Raw genomic sequence first — 24,309 nt, 5'->3', positions numbered from 1 at the left:
TACTAGGTAACCGAATCGATCTCGATCCAGGTCAAACCACTTCGTTCCGGGCCGATGCTTCGACACTCGGAACCCGGGGGATACCCCTTACAGCTTGGCCATTAAAAATAAGTGAAACAAACAGGTTAGTTAGATTCCTTTCTGGCGTATGTTCGTAAGTGAAGAGTATGTGAGAAAGCGTTTAACTAGTACTTGAGGATAATTTCGTCAAATAAACTGCCGGACATAATTATCGGGACAAGCAAAATTTTAGGGTAAATTTAAAGTTGAATATCTCTTGAACTAAAAAAGATTTTGGGATGCGGTTTGGACCAGGTTTAGATGCATCTATTGTGATTAAGATGCTATGTGGTTTTCGAAAATATATTTAGCGAATTCTCGTATACAGGGTGTTTTATAGGAGTGTGAAAATTTGGTCAAGAATCTTTTTTACCGCAAAATTACAATTTTTAAAAAATCGAAATTTTTACCAAGTACGATTAATCTGTATTGAAATTAGAAAAAACAATTCGATCGGCTTTTTATTTTTTTTTTTGTTTTAAGGAAAATACGACGTTTTTTACACACGACAGTTACATAACACAATTTACAGTCAGTTTACACAAGTTAAAAAAAACTTCAACATCAGAATAATATTTTTATTTATAAAATAGGTAGATAAATTATAATAAAATTTAAGTTTATTTAATATTAAATATATTTTTGAACACCCTGTATACATCGGTCCAAATTTATGTACAGCTAGTTTAAGATACACGCTATATCAATATATTGTGGGCCTCTATGCAAAATGAACAATGCCTTTTGTACCATTTATGACCAAATGTATGACTATTGTTTACAGTCCTGCAATTTTGCGGATCCGTGGGATTGATTGCTTTGATCCCGCAGGTTTGCGGGATTGAGATTTTGGTGCGGGATTGCATTCCCTAAATATAAGTAAAAATTAAAACAAAAAAGAAATTATACACAGAAAGTTTAAGCTTTTTGGGTTTTCCTCGTTAAGTAATTGTAATTTCTGTTGCTACAGCATTGAAGATTTTTATTGAAATATTCTTATGTCAAATCTACTGGAGAATTTTCAAAGGATATTATAATATCCTCTTAAAAAATTGATGTACGAAAAGCTTTATAAGACGAAGCGGAGGTATCGGAAAATGTATTTTCAGATTTTTATCGTTAGCGCTGAAAGTTAGTGCTATAATATCTGAGATTTTCTTTAGAACATACCTCTCGCTTTCAGAAAATATTAAGTTTGTTCGTCAGTTTAGTTTTTTTGTTTCAAAAGTTTACTGTATAAATTTTCTTTTGAGACCTGTAGATGTAGAATGTAGAATGTTTAGGAGGGGAGCTAATCACCGCGACCTTATAGATCTATTGTGTGTTCCCCTTTCTTGAGTTGTAACGAGTTATAATTCATCATACAGTCTCAGGGCTTTAACAAAAGCCAGTATCTGAGACGGCTCCACATAGGCATCAGACGTACCAAGGTTCATGGCACGAATGGTCGTCGTCTCGGTGCACTCAGTGATAAGGTGTTCTGGTGTTTCCCCATTTTCCCCACAAAATCTGCATTTGTTCCCCACAAAATCTGCCGTTGTTTCTCAGTTTCAGCCTACTGAGGTGTTCGTTGAGGATACAGTGTCCTGTTAGAAACCCCGTGACAATCCGAAGATTGTTTTTACTTAAATCAAGGAAAACCTTTGATTTTTCTCGATCATAAGTTCTGAGGAACTTTTTCGAGTGTCTTAGACCGTTGGAGGACACCCATTCCAAGTTACGGATGGAGTCTTCCAGATTCTTGAGTTCCGCTTTCAGTTGGTTCCCGTTTGGAAAACAGAACGGTTCTGGTCCAGTTAGTGGAGTGTTCGCTCCTTTTCTAGCTAGATCATTTGCTGTTTCATTGCCTTCTATCCCTTGGTGAGCAGGCACCCAGAGTAGGAGGACTTTATTTTCTTTGCCTAATTTGTTTGAGCTTCTCTATAGGCATTCTTTGACCAACTTCGAATTGATGGTTACTGAGTTGATCGCGTTAAGTGCTGCTTGACTATCGGATAGGATGGCAATTTCCTGTTTTCGATAGTTCCTATCTAAGATAAATTGTACGTATCTTTCGATAGCGCAAATTTCTGCCTGAAGGATACTGGGGTAGGTGCCTATTGGTTCGGAGTATTTAGTTTTCGGCCCAAATACTCCTATCCCTGTCCCTTTTTGAGACCAATTGTTTTGAGACCAATTGTTTTGAGACCTGACAATGTCATTGTTTTTATATATTTATTCTTATACTTTTCGTTTTTATCTAATTTTATGTTACCAACGAAACCAAACAAAATTTATGACCCGTACTGCAGTAAAATTTTGAATTAGGGAAAGGCAGATAGTGGAAAGATAGACACAGCGGCAATATCATACTAAGGCCTTAAATAAATAAATAAATGCCTTTATTGTCAAAAAATTTTACAATTTGTAGACAAAGGTAAAGTAAACAAACAAAAGAGAATACAAAACAAGTATACAAATTACATTGTCAGTCTTATTGTTAAAAATAAACATTTATAAATGTTTACAATGTCAAAGAATAAAAAAATAAATAAATAAAAATAAGATTCAAAAATATTTAGTAAATTTATAGTAAATATAGTAATAGCAAATATTAGATCAGTATTTACAAGATCAAATTCGATTATCAAAATATAAGTCATTTACTTGTCTAGTAAATACAATTTCAATGCTTTGCGAAATGAAGAAAATGATGTTATGGATTTGATATCAAATGGCAGGTGATTGTGCATTTTTTTTTCGAGATGTATAATATTGAACTTTTAACTAACTCTGAGCGTGGAGTACGTAGATAAAGATTTTGCTCCGCGTTCCTGAGTGGACAAGTGTGAGATGGCCTTTCTTGAGAAGCTGATATATGCTTACGTATTAGGCAAACGGATTCAAATATAAATAAGGAAGGAAGAGTTAATATTTTTAATTTTTTAAGAAAGTCCTGGCAATGGGTTCTGCTGTTTAGTCCCAGTGAATATCGAACAGCTCTCTTCTGGAGCTTGAAAATACGGTAAAATTGAGTCGCACAACACGAACCCCAGAATGGAAGGGCATATCTGAGGTGCGACTCAAAAAGTGCATAATAAACAGTTCTAGCCACTGACAAGTTAAGCTCCTTAGAAACAGATCTTAATGCAAAACAGGCAGAGCTTAATTTTTTCGACAAAGCGTCCATATGCAAATCCCGTTTTAGAGAATGGTCTACAACAAGCCCTAAGAATTTTACAGATTTTACGGCGTTAATGGTGGTGTTGTTAAGTACAAAAGGCTGCAGCGAGTTTTTATACGACAAAGCTTTAGTTTTAGAAAGGTTGAGACTCAGATTTAATGGTGATTAAGTCATTTGATATAACACTATGAAGTGCCGTGACGTCCTTGTTGCTCCAAGTGAAGCTAGTGTCGTCCGCAAAAAGACACATTTTACCACTGATGTTTATGTTAGCAATGTCGTTAATAAAAAGAAGGAAAAAAATAGCTCCTAGTACTGAGCCTTTATTTTTTATATAAATATGCACCCCGTACGTTAGATACATCTGACATATACTTTATGATCGAACAACTACGCTATATGCCTATGGTAATTAGGTTATTCAAAGGGCTGCACCATACTATAATGGGCTTCCGTATAATTCAAGCGAATAGTATGCCGCATCCATGAAATACCAATCTAATTTTCATTAGCAGACCCAATTTCAAAATGGCAATAAAATTATGCTTGTAATTCAGTTAATAATGGATCAGTAAAAAGGTTAATATGCAATTATTTAACGTACAGGGTTTTCACAGATATTCAGTGCGTTGCATGTATAGGCTTACATAATATTGAAGTAGTAAAAAAACTGCTAAAATTGCCTTATATCTATCAAAAATAGTAGATAAAATAGTACTTTAACAGCAAGGGTAGATTAAATGATACTTTAACAGCGAGGATAGGTTAAAACTTTATTTCTTCTCGCACGTTTTTTAATTGCTTCCATTTTTGAAAATTTTTGTATTCCTTTTCATAAGTTATTCGGGATTTAAATGGAAGTAGTTTGGATATGGCGTTTGTCGCCTCAGCCTGAATATCTGTTGGTAATTTACTTATTTCGTTTTGAGCCATTTCTGGCTCCAATTCAATCAGCAATCGACACGAAAGAGAATTAAAAAATATTGACTCAAAACTGACAATTAAAGAGACAGCTTTATTTATTTGTTAAATTACATAGAAACCAACACCAACCCAGCACAATATTTTTTCTACTCCTAATAAATTCCTTGAAATAATAATTTCTGAATATTTTTTAAAACGTAACTCGCTAAAGAAAAAAATATTGTTTTGTACAAAACGATAAAATTGCATTATCGTCTTGTATAAAAAATAACTATTATATTTTGTAGATTATATACATGATATATTCTTAATATACTATTTAGAGAATGCAATGTTTTAATATTTGTAGGTGTCACCTCTGCATAGAGGTATTTTCGTAATTCCTGGATACGGAGTCCTCATTAGACACATACATAAGTGTAAATCATTGTGTTTTTCGTTTAATTCTATATATAACCGTCGCCATGTCAATAGCCTTGGTCAGTTAGTGTACTGAAACGATGTGAATATTATTTTGACGTAGATAATCATCGAGTGTAAAACACATAAAAAAACCACAAGAAAAAATGCGTGACGATGCATAATTACAGCTGACGAAAAAGGTCAAACAATGGACAGAATAATAAAATTTAAAAATAATTAAATCGAGAGAAAAAAGATGATTATATTGTTTAATGTTCAAAAACATTGTCTTGAAAATTAATTTCTATACCTACAATATTAAAAATGCTCTAAAAATAGCAAATGTGGATATAGACATAAACAAAAGCTAATGATATAAATCAATTAAGTACCTCAAGTATCAAGATTTTAATTAATCAATTAGAAAAAAATTACAAATAATTTTTGAAGAAACTTTTTAGCTTCATCCTGTGGTGATGTCAAAGATCAGTTGACGTTCCGTTTTTTTTGAGACCATCTTTATTTTTTAAATACGGACCCAAATGGATGATTTTTCCCAAATATAAGTATAATAGTTAACTTGAACAAGAAATATACCGGATGCGTCTCCGAAGTGGCTCACCCATATAACTTTTTTTATTTTTTCAGATAAATAAACGAGATTTGGTATGTTAGTATGTGACATAAATTGGATTAATTGACTTATTCAATTGTTTTTGCTCACTTGCTGTTTCACCGGAAATATCTACAACTTTTGATTCCTAAATGACACCCTCGGTGTTTTTTACTTTATTGATAGAAAATGATTCTCTGATTTTCGCTAAAAAAATCGTATTTTAAGTTTCAATCTAGAGTGCCATGGCTGTGTTAAAAACACTAATTTTTAATCAAGGAGCTTTGGAAAAATAGGTTTGATCGTCTAATGTTTTTCGTGTCTTGTCCTGGCCGGTTAAAAGTTGCCCAAATCATATTTTTAATCATATCTAGATATCTTCAAATGGAACGAGGGTGGCTCATGAGCATATTTGGAAATATGCATTTTTTACAAATAATTTGGTACCACACACTTGGTATTTCGAGTCAAATAAACCATATGCGAAAATATCAAAAGTTGACATATGATATTATGTCAGTTTCTATCGAATAAAATAAAAAAATACCGAGGGTATCATTTAAGAATCAAAAGTTTTAGTCGCTTAAGTGAAACATGAAGTTACCAAAAACTATTGAATGTCAATCAATCCTAATTTATGTCATATACTAACATACCAAATATCTTTTTTTTTATCTTAAAAAATAAAAAAGTTAGAGGTAGTAGTAAGGGTTAGCTACTTTTGAGACGCACCTGGTATAATAAAGAATATTCGTATAAGAAAACATGTGTTGGAGAGATGGTTCTCTTATTTTCGTAATGTGTGTGTAAAAAACAAGAGAGGTCCTAAGCTTTTAAAATAAGAAATAACAATGAAAAAATAAAAAGCACGAAGCTTGAAAAAATAAAATACACATAAAAGCCTGTTTTATATGTTCCTGAATAGGCAGAAAAAAACAGCCACTACTTGTAATCTAATTTAACATTTTCAGGTCCACTTTCCCTTGACGTGCTGCACGAAACCATTATGGTGATCGTAAAGAAAATGAAAAATTAGCGAAAAGCCCAGTGAAAACACTGAAAACTGCGAACTTATTTTCTTTTTTTCGTACTGAAATATTTTTTCTTTATTTTTGTTTGTTTTTCTATGAAATTAATTATTTGAAGGAATTACTTTTGTAATTAAAAACAAGTTTTAATTAAAAATTAAATTTAAATTTTTAAAAACTGAAAATCCAAATGTTCCTTCTCTTTTAGGTATACAAAAAATATTGTATTAAACAATATGGGAAAATTTAAGCTTTTTCTAATAAACTTTTTAATCTTTTTCAGGTTTGACCACTGCATCAACAATATAAAACTCAGTTCAGATAGTGATCGTAAACATCACTATTTAAGATCGTCTAGAACTTCGTATCCATCAACCAATCACCTCCCAACAACTGTCAACTCTGAAAACGTCTATATCAACAACAACAACAGGTAACAGAAAATATTCAACTTTTTCTTCTATCATAGGAACTTAATTTTATCACTAGTTAGTGATAAAACTACAGAACTTTACCATGTTACAAATAAAATCTAAAAAAAATACAGTTCCTACTAAATAAACTTTTAGTCACGTGATTAAGCTTGATCGGCACAGCGTTGCCCATTTTTATATATTTTCTTTTAATCAAAATATTTTAGGAAAAAAAAAATTAATTATAAATATAAATATAGGGCCATTACTACCGCTTTCCCGTTCAAAATATTCTAATAAAGTTGCGATGAGTTTCTTACGGCTATTAAGCTATCTTGTACCACTTCGCACTATAAGGTTCTAAAAAGAACGATGTTTAACTGCAAGGTCTGCTAGTAAACATTCTCAAGCTTAAAGTATCACAACACTATTTATTTAAACCAAAAACTCGTATTATACAAAACTAAAGTGTCAAAACGAATGATAATGTCAGGAAATAAATAAATAAATGCGGCAACTTGACATTTTTTTACAGCAGAGCTACCACCTGAATCCACAGCGCGAAATTTAAATTTCAGTTAGTCAGCAGGCGCCGAATGGTTTGGTTGGTTACGGTTAAGGTCCGATGTCCTGTTAATGTCGACATTACCCCGGTTAATCTCGAGAATAACACACAACAAAACAACCAAAAACATAACCTAACCCAAACATTAACATGTTAATGTCGACATTAACCGGACATCGGATTTTAACCGTAAAGGTGCGTACTCACTAGAACAGTTTGCTCCGAACGAACCAAATGAGCGGAGCGCGCAGAGCCGAATTCGGCAAGTAAATACGTATTCGCGAGCAAAATTTCACCGAACCGAGCGCGCCAAACATTTTCGCCGGCTTGTCGGTACATGCATTTTGCTCAAATGGGATGCGTTGTTCAGTGGATACGGAGGTTCGTTGCGTTCATGGTGTTCAACAACATTTCTTGGCTCAAACGAAATGGAGTGGAATAGAGGAAAGTGCCTTCAGTTAATAGACATTTATGAACAATATCCAGTGCTTTGGAGAGATTCCAAAGGATGGATTATACTATAATAAAGTTAAGAAGTTTGATGCGTGGAGGCAGATAGATGAGATCATGGGATGTGCTTCTGGAGAAGCAAAGAAAAATAATCTATCGGAACGGGAAAATGTACATTTACAGAAATTATAAGGAATATAACAATAAAGCTTGTTTTCGTAATAGAATGATTTGGCAAATGTCACATGATTTCAAACCTAGTTGTAAAGAAGCAATCACGTGAAAAATGTCAAATTTTTATTTAAAAAAAAACAGGCTTATCTCTCAGTAGCCTTCCATTTTGACGGCGTAAAAACAAATTTCTTGCCCATAATTTTCTTGATGTTTTCTCCTTTTCCCTATTGGTAATGTTTTGTATAACGAAAAAAGCACCAGCAGCGATAATAGCATCTTCCGGGTTCATTAACACACTCGATGCAGAACGGTGACCTATGGATTCAAAGCGCAAATAAAAATTAAATACATCTGAACGTGGGAACACAGCGAATGCAACAAGCACTCTGAACATCGCGATCTTTTCCTTAGTTCGTTTGTGTGGGCTCGGCTCACTTGGTTCGTTCGGACTAAAATGCTCTAGTGAGTACGCACCTTAATATAGATACACTATTGGTTCACTTTCATTGGTTTCATTAAATATACAAATTTTAAGGATAATTTTCATGAAAATTTCTAATTTCCTAAAAAGCTATAGAGTACAATTTACTTTCGTAGTGTTGCTAAAATCTATTTATGAGAGCGGTAGTTTACATATTATAAATTTTAAAAAAAATTATAAAAAATACATTATTTACACTGACTTTGTTTTAGATAACATACATCTTAACCAGAAAAACAATTACACATTGTGTCATAAATTTATTGCAATGAAATTGTTTAATAAACAATTCAAAGTAACTAATTGCTGTGTATTTAGTTGATGATTCTCATATTATAACCCGTATACCAGGTGCGTCTCAAAAGTGGCTCACCCCCTATAACTTTTTTATTTTTTCAGATAAAAAAAACCGAGATTTAATATGTTGATATATGACATAAATTAACCATTGATTGACGTATTCAATTGTTTTCGACCACTTCCTGTTTCACCGGAAATAACTACAATTTTTGATTTTAAAATGGCACCTTCGGTATTTTTTTACTTTATTCGATAGAAAATGGCACTCTAAATAGAATGACACATATATGTCAACTTTTGACATTTTCGCATGTGGTTTAATTGAAATTGTAACATGCGCTTCATAACGACAATTTGACTCGAAATACCAAGTGTGTGATACCAAATTATTCGTAAAAAAATGCTTTTTCCAAATATGCTAATGAGCCACAACCGTTCCATTTAAAAAAAATGAGATATAATTAAAAATACGATTTGGGTATCTCTTAACCTGCCAGGACAAGACACTAAAAACATTAGACGATTAAATCTATTTTTCCAAGGCTCCTTTATTAAAATTTAGTGTTTTTAAAATAGCCATAGTACTCTAGATTGAAATTTGAAATACGATTTTTTATTAAGCGAGAATGACAAAAGTTGACAGATGATATGTCACTCTATTCAGAATGTCATTGTCTATCGAATAAAGTAAAAAATACCGAGGGTGCCATTTAAAAATCAAAAGTTGTAGTCATCTCCGGTGAAACAGGAAGTCACAAAAAACAATTGAATACGTCAGTCAATCCTAATTTATGTCATACCTATACTAACATACCAAATCTCGTTTTTTTATCTGAAAAAAATAAAAAAGTTATAGGGGTGAGCCACTTTTGAAACGCAGGAAACAATACCTGCGTTATTTCGGTACTATTTTTTTAAAGTTTACAAAATTAAAAATACTATTATAATTTCATACAAAAATAGACGTTGAAAAATTTAATAACATTTATATTTTATAACTAAATAATAAAGAAAATAATAATGAATAAATAATGTATCATTTTTTTGTAGAATGTTAGAAATGCCTAAAAAATTAAAACAGAAGAATTTAAGAACCTTGATTAGAATCTTGGGAACGATTTTCCATAAAAGAAACTTTTATGAAAAATGCTGAACTTTAATCTTTCCAACATTTTTAATCTTATTTTCTTATCTAGACTCTGAAGTAGAAAAACTTTACTACTTCAGATTTTATAGCGAAATTAAGTTGCTAACGTTTTCATAATTTTTTTTTGGGAAAATGTGAAGAAAGGTTTGCCTGTTTTCTAGTACGTATTAGAAGGTTTATTTTTTAATTAACAATAAATGAATTATTCATAATATACAGACTGGTCCGAACTGTATTCCGGAAACTTCGGCAGCATATTCTGCAGATAAAAATAAGTAAAAAAGTTCGTATAAATGTACCTACCCTAAAATGCTTAATTTCAGAGATACAGGGTGAAGAAGTTTCATTTTTATTTCGATTTTTTCCAAATAATTTCTAAAGTAACGTTAATATGTGGATGAAAATTGGTGTCTGGGAGTTTTTTGGCATTATAAATTTGATTTTGATACCAATATGACTCCTATTTATAGGAGGTGCCACCTACATGCGTTTTAACTGTTTTGAAGAGTACCCGTATAAAACTACTGAGTAAAAAAATATCCATTTCCGTGATTTTTTAAGAAGAAAAATATCTCTTGGTAAAAATCACTACGAACGACCGTCCTAAAGATGTTTAGAATGGAAACACTCAATACATGTTATTATTGACAAAAAATAGTTCGTCAACATGTTTAATAATTGATGTCAATGATGATAGGTGTTGATAATTTAGATTCCAAAAATCTCGAGAACTTACTCGTAGCGATTTTGTAGATACCTTTTCTAGGTAAAAAATGTTGTAATTATATATTTTTATACTCAGTAGTTTTATACAGGTACAGACAGTTATTACTTTGCAAACCAGTTAGAAAATATGTAGGTGGTGCCCCCTACAAGTAGGAGTCATTTCGACATCAAAATCAAATTTCTCGTGTGAAAAACACCCAGACACCAAATTTTATTCAAGCATTGGCGTTACTTACAAATTGCAATCTCCAAAACTAAGCATTTTAGAACATACATTTATACGAACTTTTTTACTTATTTTTATCTGCAGAATATGTTGCCGAAGTTTTCGGAATACATTTCGGACCACCCTGTAGAGAATTCAATAAAAGTTGGCGTGCATGTCATCAAAGACGTCGAAACTTTTACCGAATAATTAAAATTCTAATAAATAAAAATTCGTTTGAAACTTAGACCGCACATTTATTTTTTCTTATAATCTTATTATATCCTGATTAAAAAAGAAGACACCGACCCATTTTCAACAAAATAAGAATTACACCATAGCAAAATAAAAGCACTAAATCACCACAATACACCAAAACACTTTTACTTTTACACTGGACGCGCGTTTCGCTAACCATGTTAGCATCATCAGCATATGATTATAAACTAAAATACAATCTACAAGTTGAGCATTTATATATATATATATATATATATACTCGCTCAGTGGGCACCGAGTGGGCGTGGCAAGATCTAGCCAACCGAGTCAGAGCCCACCGAGCGTAATAGTTAAATTTCCGCGTCGAGTAGTAGGAACAAAGAACATGAAGGAATTGGACCGTTGTCTCTGTTCAGATTATCTTTACATTTATTAATTCTGATGCTTTCATATGCATCTAATTGTCTGTTACGCTCGGTGGGCTCTGACTCGGTTGGCTAGATCTAGCCACGCCCACTCGGTGCCCACTTTGGTGTATTGTGGTGATTTAGTGTTTTTATTTTGCTGTGTGACACCAACGGTTCCAACCCTCAACTGTAATTACACCATAGATAAATGAAACAAGTTTAGATTGGAAAGTGCCCATAAGGACAATGTAAACACTATTTGGCGCTATTCTTGCAACGGTCGCGACCCAAAGCTTTTGATAATTCGGAGCGGTTCGGCTTTTTCCGGAATTATATCGCCAAATATTGTTTATTCAAATTTATTATTATTTTCTTTAAATTTTATAAATAAAATACAGTTTGTTGCATACAAGAAACTTTATTTTATATAATGAAACGTATGTGAAATACCTATGAAACGTTGGAAACCGACGTTATGCCACGATCCACGATGGTTTTTGAAGTTCACAACACAGTTTTTTAGTTTTTAATGTCACTTTTTCACAATTATCACGGGTCTGAGGAAGTAAAATTTAAATTAAACTCACAAGATAGCAATAATTACTTTGAGAATGGACGCTTTAAACACTTTTCGGTACTTTTTCAATGAAGGGGGTTTAAATTTTGAAAAATTTTATAATTTTTCAAGATTCTGACTTTGACAAGAGAAAATTATTTCTGTTAAGGTTTGGCGTTGTTCTTAGCAACCGCTATAGCAGCGCCAGATCGCGTACAACGGTCACGACCCAAAACAATTATATATTTTGACGGGCTTTCCAATCTAAATTTATTTCCTTTATCTATGAATTACATGCACCCCCAAAAATGACCTAATTATCAAAACTCTACTTTTTTCCAGACTGAAACCCGATTTCACTGGCAAATACTGCCGGGGCAGCTTGGATAACGTTGCCAGTCTCCCCTGGGACCAGGGACGCGATTTCCGGATTGAGGAGGAGGAGGGACCGCTGAGGAGGACCCGCAGCCTGGCAATCTGCTCCCGACAAAACCTATCCTGCGGTTATTCGGAGGAGATCATTATTGACAGCAGCCCCAAACCCCAGCTTATCCCGAGGGCTAGATTGGTGGAGAAATCGTTCATTAAAGATCCCAGGTAAATTTAGAACAAAAAATATACAGGGTGTCCCATTTTGGTTGAAATCATACAGTATCACCGTTATTAGTGAAGATAGAAGGGTGCGGTTTGCACAAACCTTGCTGTAAACAAAATTTTCATAGCCTTCTTCGTTTCTGAGCTACAGGGTCTTTTCGAAAATTTTGCTATTTGGGACAGCCCCCGTATCTCCGTTATTGTGGATGATATGGAGAAGGTGAAAACAGATTCTTGTATAACTTTTTACGTAGAATACAGTGGCGTAGTCTGTTTTTCTACGAAAAAAATATTTTTAAAATATGAACTAAAGTTATGTTTTTCACATGAAACACTCTATATATTTATAAATCATATGATCTGTCTTTCTGACAGCTTCTCAAAAATATATATCACTCTATATTTACTGCTAGAATAACAGACTTCGCCACTGTATTCTACGTAAAAAGTTCTACAATAAGCATTTTTCACCTTCTCGATACCTTTCACAAAAACACAGATAAGGGGTCCCTATAATATAGGATACAACATTTTAATGAACAGTTCTTTCCATAAAATCAATAAAATGAAAAATATACGAAATAATACATGTACTGATTTCTTTCGAAAATCAACAACTATGAAACTATGATCCCTTCCCCGACATAAACGGTACATTGTGAGACAGGAAATTGTAGAGAGAAACAATCCCTATAACATAGGATACAACATTTTGATGAACAGTTCTTTCCATAAAATCAATAAAATAAAAAATATACGAAATAATATACATGTACTGATTTCTTTCGAAAATCGAGAACTATGAAATAATGAACCATTCCCGGACACAAACGGTACATTGTGAAACAGGAGTTTGTAGAGAGAAACAAGCCCTATTAAGGGGATGTCCCAAATTGCAAAATTTTCAAAAAGACCCTGTAGCTCTGAAACGAAGAGGGTTGTTGTAGGTAATTTTAAGTTCCTTTCAGTTAATTAAAAATAGACAGGGTGTCTATTCTGTTGATAACTCTTAAATTATTATTTAAAAAATTATACTTAAACCATTAAAAAGGTGATTTGGAAATGTTTTCATAAAAATACAAAATTTTCCATAGCAAGAAAGTTACAGCGATTTGTTAAAAATGCACATTTTTGAAAAACACCCCGTAACTCCAAAACAGTAACATATATCGATGTACGGTTTTCACTATTATGTTTTTGATAAAAATTGAGCTCCAGACACCGATATTAATTTTCGTCTATCTCCTATAGAAAAGGGTGTTTCCCTTTAAAAGCGTCCAACTTGACTCACCCTGTACATAGAAATCTGAATAAATTTCTTTATTAAATTTCATTTACCCTAGAAATTAATAACTCGGAATAACTAAAAGTTTTTTGGCACACTAAATAATACAATACACACGATTTTTTTTCAGCAAGCGAGGATCTTACAAAGAAAACCATCCCAAGCCAGCAAAAAGGCACTCAAAAAGACCGAGAGAATCCAAAAGACCAAAGGAACCTACTTACGAAAGTTCCGATCACCTTCCAAGAACACCAGAAGAAAAAACGAATTTAAACAGCCCTAGTTACAGCCCTGACTATACCAGTTACAGGTAAATATAGTTTCTTTCTCACTAAGCTCAAAAAAAATCACTAATTTTGTGGATTTATAGAACACCTCCTGAAGATTTAACACCAGTGTCACCTTTAAATCGCTCACCATCTTCAGAACTCGAAGACAGAGTGACCAGGAAAATCTCAGCAGCTGTAAAAAGCGAAGGACAGTACTTATCATTGGATAACATACCTTGGAACATCACAAGCCATCAACCGGAGAGCTTCTCATACGACGAAAACATCACCTTGAGTAAAAAACCGGATCAAATCAAGCCAAAAACTATCAGAGGGTCTAGTTTTTATTATAATCCAGAATATTCTTGGGGCTCTGAATTTGATAAAGCTCCATCTAGTTTTGAGTTCGAAACTAACACTAACTGTGACGAAATCAAACTAAACAACGAAAAAATCACTAAAGAAACTAAGAAACCTAATGATAATAACAAAAAAGAAGCTTGCAATAAACCCGCATTGAATGTGGACAAGAAAAACCACACTCATAACTATATTAGAGACATTTTAGAAACACAAAAAGGCTCTAAGAAACCTTTACAAAGTTTTATCACTAAAAAACTAACAAATTTGACAAGAAACGCAAAATCTACTTTAATATCTAATAAGTTTCATTCTCTCCCTGACATTACAGCGTCTAAAATTCCAGAAAAGTCTGAAATTATTGATAAAAAGTCAAAAAAATACGAAAAAACACCAAGTGAAAACCGTTTCATTGTGAATATCGGTAGGCATTTTGATATCACTGCTAAATCTTCGATACCAGTTGATTTTGAGGTGAAAATAGCAAAAGTTTCCCGTAAAAACAAGAAAGGGGTTGACCAAAATAAGGAACAAGACAAAGAATTGAAGGATGTGGTAAAAAATATTAACAATTTCTTAAAATCACGAGGCTTCAGTAATAATAACGTCACAGAAAACAAGGATATGGATCCAGAAATTATAGAAAAAGTCGATAGTGTCAGAAATTATTGGACAAAAATTATCCAGAACAAACCTGAAGAAGAAAATAAAGAATCTGAACCGAAAAGTATTGTAAACGATGTCAAAAAAAAGTTTGAACCAGTTAGTGAACTAGAAAAATCCCCTAGCAAGGTTGACTTGACTAGAAAAATGTTCGAAACAAAAAACTCTAACGAAAAAAATGGAAAAATATCGCCTGGAATAAAAGACACTTGTATTTTTTTCGAAAAAGTTCCTGTAAACAAAGAAAATAATGAATTTGAGAGTTTAGCCCCTACTTCTGTGGAGATAATCCCTCAAAATGAGTTGGAAGATCAAAAAAGTCCTTCTATCCAAAAAAACCAGACTAAAAAGTCTTTGACCAAGTCTAACAGTGTAAGTAGTCATGATTTTGATTACGTTAGATACAAAGTGATCAAACCTGAGTTTTTCAAGAAAAAAATCATCACAAATTGTGAAAATGAGTCTCAATTCGACGGTCTCATCCAGTACTTGGCTGATTACAGCATCCAAGAGCTCTTAATCGACAACAATATCGTTATAATTGAACCCATCCGGTCCAAAGTACCTCACATCAGTACCAACCACAAAAAACCGAACTTTAAAAACACCCAAAGACACAGTAGTACCACTGAAGAAACCTCAAACAAGCAGAAACTAAAGAAACACTTCTTTTATCATCCTGTGAAGATAAATAAAGAAGTACATGAGGATGAACTGCCTAATCCCGAGGTTGTACGTCAGGCTAGACAATTTTTCGAACAGGGTACCTTAAAAACAAATGGATATCCTTTTTCTAAGAGCACCAGTACCTCTACAATAGATCCAGACAAAGATAGATGCAGTATTACTGATTCTGGAGGATCGAACAGTCCTTCAGATTTCGATGACAGAGATGAGTATGATTCTAATGATTCTGCTACTGATTGTTGTAATGAGTATGTTAGTGAGGATATATTGCAGAAAATTAGACAGTATGGTACGACTGTAACGTACTACGGAGGCAGAATAGTGGATAAACAGAACGGTCAACCGATCTTGACCAAAGTGATCATGAACGAGATCAAAAACATCGAAAAACGATGCACAAACTGTGGTAAAAATGACGAAAATGAAAATGTTCCAGAAATCAAATTCAAATTGATCAAATCGAATAGTTGTAGCAGCAGATTGGAACTTACTGGAAAACGATCAAATAATAAACAGTATAATAACAAAATAAACATAGAAAAAAATAATAACACAATTAAAGAACAAGTAGTGGGAAAGCATCAAGAAAAAGACATTATTAATGAACAAATCAAATTAAAAAGTGAAAATTTAGCAAATCAACCTAGAATTATTGGTGAAGAAAGAAAACAAAATATTGATAAATCGATAAGAAGGTTTAGCAATGAAGTACCGAGAATCAACGGGCATGAAATCAGTCATTATGAGTACCAGCAGAAACTTATTCCTAAAAAAAGGAGTTGTGATATGGAGTTTGAAACCTACGAAGTAGCTTAAGTGATTTTGTTAAGAAAAATTTAATATACACTTCCCCAATAAATTAACGCACCACAAAAAAATAACCAAAAATTTAAGTTAAGTTTTTGTCAAAATCACTTATCCGATTTGGACGATTTTTTTTTGAATGATAGGTTATTCTTTCCACAATGTTGCTATATTAACTGTATTTTGATAGGAACCCTTTTTATACTAATACCGGGTGTAGCAATTATAACGTGTTTTTTTAATAAAATTTGTGACACCCTGTAGAGTTGATCAGTTATAGTAATATATAAACAAGGGTTATAGTATCAAATTAAAATTGAAATCACATTTTAGCCTTAACTTTTTTTACAGTTGGTTTTTTATTTACTCCATTATCTTCCTTATTACACGAGAAACAACATTTTATAGGATGACATGATTTAATATTGGTTTTAGAGATGAGCAGAAAATCGCAAACTGCGATTTAATCGCAGCGATTGTAAATTCGCAATCGCAACCTGTGATTCCTTTCCATAGCAAACTGCGACTTGCGATTGAAACATATATCTGCCGATTTTGGATTTTTAGGCAACCAATATTACACCAGTTGCGATTTGCAATCGCAGTGGGCACGCGAACGAAGAGCTGCGAACGAAAATCACAGCATTGCGATGTGATTGCGATTTTCGTTTGCACCGGCGTTGCATCGACACGGCACTGAGAAGCCTAAGTGAGAAGCCGAACGATGAGCTGCGAACGAAAATCGCAATATTGCGATTCTCGTACGCCCCGGCCGGCGGCGGCGCGTCTTCAACATGGCAGTGGACAGGCGAACGAGGAGCTGAACGAAAATCGCAGCTCATCCCAGCATTGCGATTGCGATTTTCGTTGGCACCGGAGCGGCATCGGGAGTGGGCACACCAACGAAGAGCGGCGATTGCGATTTTCGTTCGCTCCCAACACATCGGCCTAGACTAGATCGCAAAATCACATTCGCAATCAGGGCCCCGTAATTTTTATGAAGCGTTGGAAAATAGGCTTATATATGTTTATATACCGCATAATATATATAATTTATTAGTTTTAAATTTTGATAATAATTTTAGATTTATAATATAATTATGGATTGAGAAGGTTAAAAAATTCTTGTTTTCGGTTATGACCATAGACTTAAAATAAAATATAGACTACACTATTTAGATCTCAACGCGGACAAACAACCTTTTTTGCACACATGTTTACTTCTGGGTACAGTCGACCGAGCCTTCCTCATCCAGCCTATGTTGTCACGTCTTTAATATTATCAATATTTTTTTTCTTGTTATACACATATATTGAGATATTAATACCACAGTTTAATCAAGTAGGTTTTAATATTCCATAGATGTATTAAATAGTCCTTATACTACTAAATTATAAGTCGGATACTGTTTAATAAGGATAAGTCCTTTACAATATGACAACACCGATTAGAGGCGAGGGAGCCTATTCATTCATTTATTACCTTGTAGTACGTGTCGCACGTGTGTGGTAAACCTTTGTTGCCGCTATCTCCCCGGCTGTATTAACGCATTTTCTTAGCTTGTAGTCCTTAAGTGTTTATTTTATTGACTTTTTCTGTTCAAAAACTATAAAATATGGTTCGCCAGTGCCAAATTTGCAAGAAATTTGACTTAAATAATCCAATTAAGTCTTGAAACGACTTTCGACCGGTAGGCAACTCTCAATTTACCCATTAGGTGTCAGTGGCGTTGTTGTAGAAAGGCGCTTATTTAGATAATATTTTAGTAAAATGTAAAATCTGAATTTTTTTCTCTTACATTACAATATTGACTTACTTACATTGTAACAAAACCATAATTATAACCCTGTTAATAATTAATAATGTTTTTATTAAAATATATTCCGGTTTATTCTAAAATTATCTTCAGAATCTAAAATAACATACAAGAATTTTAAAATGATATTACATTATGAAACAATATTTTTAATATATCGGGTCGTCTCAAAAGTGGCTCACCCCCTATAACTTTTTTATTTTTTTTCAGATACAAAAAAAATTGTATGTTAGTAGGTATATGACATAAATTAGGATTTATTGACGTATTCAATTGTTTTTGGTCTCTTCCTGTTTCACCGAAATGATTACATCTTTTGATTTTTAAAGGCACCCTCGGTATATTGCTACTTTATTCGATAAAAAATGACACTCTGAATAGAATGACTATCATATGTCAACTTTTGACATTGTCGCTTAAAAACAAATCGTATTTTAAATTTCAATCTAGGGTGCCATGGTGTTGTTAAAAACACTAAGTTTTAATCAAGGAGCCTGTTTTGATCGTCTAATGGGTTTCGTGTCTTGTTTAGGCCGGTTAAAAGATGTACAAATCGTAGTTTTAATCATACATATGTCAATTTTTTCAAATGAAACAAAGGAGACTCATTAGCATATTTGGAAAAATCATTTTTTTATGAATATATTGATACCACACACTTGGTATTTCGAGTCAAATTGTCGTTATGAACCGCGTGTTACAATTACAATTAAACCATATGCGTAAATGTCAAAAGTTGACATATTATGCTATGTCATTCTATTCAGAAATCAATATTATTATTAAAAATTAAATTGTTATCATTTTCTATCGAATAAAGTAGAAATATACCGAGGGTGCCGTTTAAAAATTAAAAGTTATATTCGTTTCCGGTGAAACAGGAAGTGACCAAAAACAATTGAATGCGTCAATCAATCCTAATTTATGTCATATACTAACATAACATAACTATTTGAAAATATAAAAAAAATTTGAGGATGAGCCACTTTTGGAACGCACCCGGTATAATAAAGTCAGTACCGTGTTAGATAAATGTAGTTTTCATATTATCCACTTCCTATCACCTTCCTTGCTTTAATGGAACAGATTTATGTTTTCTCTAATTTACATAATAAGACGTCACTTAACCAGAAAAAAAAATACAAAAATCATATTTTTTTTCTCTCCCTGTCGCCGATTCTATTATATCTGTGAAATAGATCCTGTTTTGATTAATAGTAGGGGTTGTAAATGTTTGATTAAAATTAATAATTTATTATTAATTTCAAAAATTACGTAATTTCGTTAATAAAATTTCTTCTATAACGTGTATTTTTTTATTTTTATCCTTTTTGGACTCTAAGACGTTTTTTTCTAAACTTTTATTCCAAAAACCTGTCCTAAATCTTAATAAAATATAAAAAAGATTAAATACGATATATTTTTAATTTAATTATAGCTTCATTAAAATAAAAAAGTTACCCGGCTATGATACGGAGAGTTCAGGTGTACTTGAGAAACGAAAGACAGTGTTGTGTTTCTCGGCAGAGTCGTCAGGGAACGACCGTTATGACAGAGACAACCTATCTATCGCTCGTGTCGCACTCGTTATAACCTAAAACAATAACACAACAATAACAAGACGTTGTCTGACCGCATGTTCCAGCTATTTATGAATGAGATGCTCAGTCTATATTTTATTTTAAGTTTATGGTTATGACTAATTATAGTTACAGTTGCTCCCAGGTAATGATTCAGGTAAAATGATTCATAAGGACAGTTTTGGATTCAAATTATAAAAAATTATCTATTTTTATCCTTTATTTACTAGAAGATATAGAGCACGGAAAAGAAACAGCCCTTTTTATTTATTATATTTTGTTATATATTATATTATTATAAACATTTTTATAACAATCCATAATATAATATAATTTTCTGAATATACTAACAGTTGTGGATCGGCTGCTATGTTAATTTAAATACATCCTTTACAATCAGTTTTTTCATTTTAGAGAAATTTTAAATATAATAAAATGTGATGTTGTCCTTTTATTTATCTAAAAGTTCGAAAGTTTGCACTTGCACTGGACGGGCCGTATCAAAGCCGTCGGCGTCGCGTCGGCTTCTTTTGAGTTACATATAAAGAAAATGTTTTTAAAAGAAAACAAGATAAAATAAACAGTTTTTTTTTCTAGTTATCTGAATTAAGGTTGGCGGCAACCTTTTTTATAATAACTTTTTCGTTAGTGTACCTACTGTCTAAAAGCACATTCGAATATTTTGAACATTTTATGTATTTTTAATTTCCCTTTTAAATTTATTCGGTCTGTTCTAATCAAAAATGTTTAAAAAAAGGAAACTAAGTTATTTGTGGATTTTTTTTTGGTAGGTAATTGATGAAAATTTTAAGTGCAATATGTGTGCAGCAAAAATATCATAAAAAACACGCACTACAAATTTTAAAAGGCACATGGCATCGAAACACCCAACAGTTTCTTTGTAAGTTTTTATTAAAAAAAAATATTCCGCTATTTATTCTGTTTTTTATTAGAAATTTTGGGATTGAGCTTCCCAGATTACAGCGTACCAATTTAAAAATATCAAAATCGCAATCGCAGGTTACAGTCGCAGCGATTTATAAATCACAATCGCAGTTTCAACTGCGATTGGAAAATCGCAGTTTTGCTCATCTCTAATTGGTTTTAATTAACATTTTTCCATTTTACTCACTAAAGTAAGTAGCAGGCTATGGAAAAACACGGATTATATCAGTAAATGTCAAATAGAGATGTTTCTGTGCAAACTTGTAGACCATTAGTATCTCTGAGCTGAGTTTGAAGGGTCCGAGCTGTTACGAAACGTTGTCTTAATGTTGAGAGTTTTAAAAAACGTTCCTGAATCGGATTGGTTCTTCGATTCCTACCTTGTCCCGGCCTGGGACAATTACTCCCAGTATCTCTATACCGTTGTATAATTCGTGAAATGGTTGAGTGAGTTACATTAAATCGTTAACCAATTCTTCGGTAGCTCCAACCTTCCTCAGACAATATTAATGCTTGAGCACATTCTTCGCGAGTAAGATTTCTTGTTTCACGTGCACGTTGCATATTTTTGATATAATAAAATGACGAAAATAACTGACACTGACAACAAGCATCTCTATTTGACATTTACTGGTAATCCGTGTTTTTCCATAGCCTGCTACTTACTTTAGTGAGTAAAATGGAAAAATGTTAATTAAAACCAATTTTAAATCACGCCATCCTATAAAATGTTGTTTCTCGTGTAATAAAGAAGATAATGGAGTAAATAAAAAAAACAAAATGTAAAAAAAGTTAAGGCTAAAATGTGATTTCAATTTTAACTTGATACTGTAACTGATCAACTCTACAGAGTGTTACAAATTTTATTAAAAAACACGTTATAATTGCTACACCCGGTATTAGTATAAAAAGGGTTTCTATCAAAATACAGTTAGTATAGCAACATTGTGGAAAGAATAACCTATCATTCAAAAAAAAATCATCCAAATCGGATAAGTGGTTTTGACAAAAACTTAACTTAAACTTTTGGTTATTTTTTTGTGGTGCGTTAATTTATTGGGGAAGTGTGTATCAAAAATCATACAGAAATTGATTAATTTTATTATATAAAATTAAAATTTAAATAAAACATGTCTTTAAAATGTTTAATTAGATAAAAATAAATTTTAATATACTACTTAAACTGTGTTATATTTTTAATGAATACAATATGTTTAATATAATATTACATTACAATTATACCAAAAATTAATAAGTTTTAGTTATGAAAGAATAAATAGGTATATTAAAAATGTTTATATGTATTTAAGGTAAAGGTAATTAAGTGTAGTTTTATGAGAAATACGTCTGTAACATGAATTACGATAATTATAAGTATATAATAGTAAAAACTGCATTTAATTTGAAATATTTAAATTCTAATTATTTTTTTCTCCATTATAACACTATTAAAGGCTGTATAGACAAATCAATCATTTCTCACCACCAGAACTAGATATACAGGTTGCCAGGAAATAGTGTATAATCAAGTAAGTCTTAATCATCTGCTGATAATGCTAACATGGTTCGTGTTGCACAAGAGACTTGAGAAACTCTTGCAAGACCAAGACTCTTGCAAGAAATTCAAGACCAGACTTTCAAAATTTCTTGTCTTGAATTTCAAGACAAGACGAGACTTTAATATACAAGAAATTTCAAGAGTCTTGCAAGATTTCTTGAAAGTTAGAAATGATACATTTTTTTTAGTGATAATTAGGTCTTTGCGCAAGTTACGCCGGGTTTATACAACATTTACATAGTCGTAATCACAATCATAGTCATAATCATAACAGTTAAACTATCCACTTCTTATAAACCTGTTGACATCTACCATGAACATCTACCATTAGCCTTTAATTATGTTACCCAACTTTACTGATATAAAAATTATGATTATGAAAATGTTCTATAAACGCATATTAAAATTGCGTTGTGATTATGATGATGATTAAGACTGTGATTATGATTACGACTTATGCAAATGTTGTATAAAACCGGCATTAATATTGACCAGTGTTCATTTTTTTTTCTATCATACCCAGTGTTTTAGAGTTGAGAATGAAATAAAATAACGGTAAGGGTTCGGACTCGGTTTCACTATCGACACTTATATTATTTATACTGCTCATATTTCATATTAAAACTTTTTTTGGTAGTGAGTAATATTTAGAAAGTTAACTCACAAGGTGTACGAAATAATAACCCAAAACCCATAAATCGAATTTTGTATACGACGCTTTCTATGAAATAAAATATAGAAATATTATTACCTTTTTGTTAGAATGTAAAATTTTTCAAGACAAGAAATTTCAAGAGTCTTGCAAGAGCAGACAAGACTTTGCCATTCAAGAAATCTGCAAGACAAGGCTTTGAAAATAACTTGTCTTGAATTTCAAGACAATACAAGAAATTGATTTTCAAGACAAGAATTCTTGTCTTGTGCAACACTAAACATGGTTAACGAAACGCGCGTCCAGTGTAAAAGTAAAACTGTTTTGGTGTATTGTGGTGATTTAGTGTTTTATTTTGAAAATGAAGAGTGTAAATTTTGAATTTATATAACAGCTACCTAAATTTTAGTTGACCTTATATAGCCTGATATTTAATTACAGTAACAATTGTATGTTAAACCAAATTAAAATTTGACTCGAAAAGTTATACAGGATGAGACAAAATTAATATGAAACCATTAGTCACTTTTAAAAGCAAGTTACTCCTTTATTTTAAATGGAACACCCAATATATTTTTCCGGTGTTCAATGGGGAATTATATATCTTCAAAATATTATAAGGTTGCCTACCCCTCAGACAAAGATTTTCCCAGATATTTTAATTTTTTTGATTTTGCGTCAGTAAATCTTTATTATTTGAAAAAATCTAGGTGGCTGTGTGATATACCTTTTGTTAATTTAACAATAATTAAAGATTGTAGAGTAAAATACTCAAGGGTAATAAAAAGATACGCGTTTAAAACATATTTTAATTATTACAGTTTTGTAAACACTGTCTTTAACATATCTCCATAAAAAAAAACAGACTAGATAAAATCAGGAGCATTAAAGTATTCTATTAATTGGTGAATGCACACTGCATTCACCAACTAATAGAATCATATCAATTCTCTTTGATGTAGGATAAGTTTGCATTTTCGGCAAATTTCTGAGAATTTTTTTTGTTTTAACTGTCAGAAAATGCATACAAAATGATAACTAGTTGCTAAAGTTGAACTAATTAGACAGCTATGTTGAAGTAACGTCAGACATATCACAGCCACCTAGATTTTATCAAATAATAAAGATCTACTCAGATCAAATCATGTAAATGAAAATATCTAGGAAAATCTTTGTTTGAGGGGTAGGCAACCTTTGTAGTATTTTGAAGAGACATGAAGTCTCCATTGAATATCGAAATAATATATTGGGTGTTCCATTTA

At 32.2% G+C, this 24,309-nt stretch overlaps 1 protein-coding gene across 1 annotated transcript in view; it reads left to right on the top strand.

The window, feature by feature from the left end:
* Nucleotides 1–24,309, top strand: part of LOC115878644 — an 81,717-nt gene that overhangs the window by 47,929 nt on the left and 9,479 nt on the right. Inside the window, exons 2-5 of the mRNA XM_030895188.1 lie at nt 6,474–6,623; nt 12,176–12,430; nt 13,843–14,022; nt 14,083–16,532. Coding sequence (XP_030751048.1) covers nt 6,474–6,623; nt 12,176–12,430; nt 13,843–14,022; nt 14,083–16,507 — 3,010 coding nt within the window. The 3' untranslated portion in view covers nt 16,508–16,532. The remainder of the gene's footprint in view (nt 1–6,473; nt 6,624–12,175; nt 12,431–13,842; nt 14,023–14,082; nt 16,533–24,309) is intronic.

The sequence above is a fragment of the Sitophilus oryzae genome, unplaced genomic scaffold, assembly GCF_002938485.1.
Source record: "Sitophilus oryzae breed Bouriz unplaced genomic scaffold, Soryzae_2.0 scaffold_1521_pilon_pilon, whole genome shotgun sequence".
Lineage (NCBI taxonomy): Eukaryota > Metazoa > Arthropoda > Insecta > Coleoptera > Curculionidae > Sitophilus > Sitophilus oryzae.
Note: the sequence above shows the minus strand (reverse complement) of the source record. Positions and strands in the feature narration are given on the sequence as shown.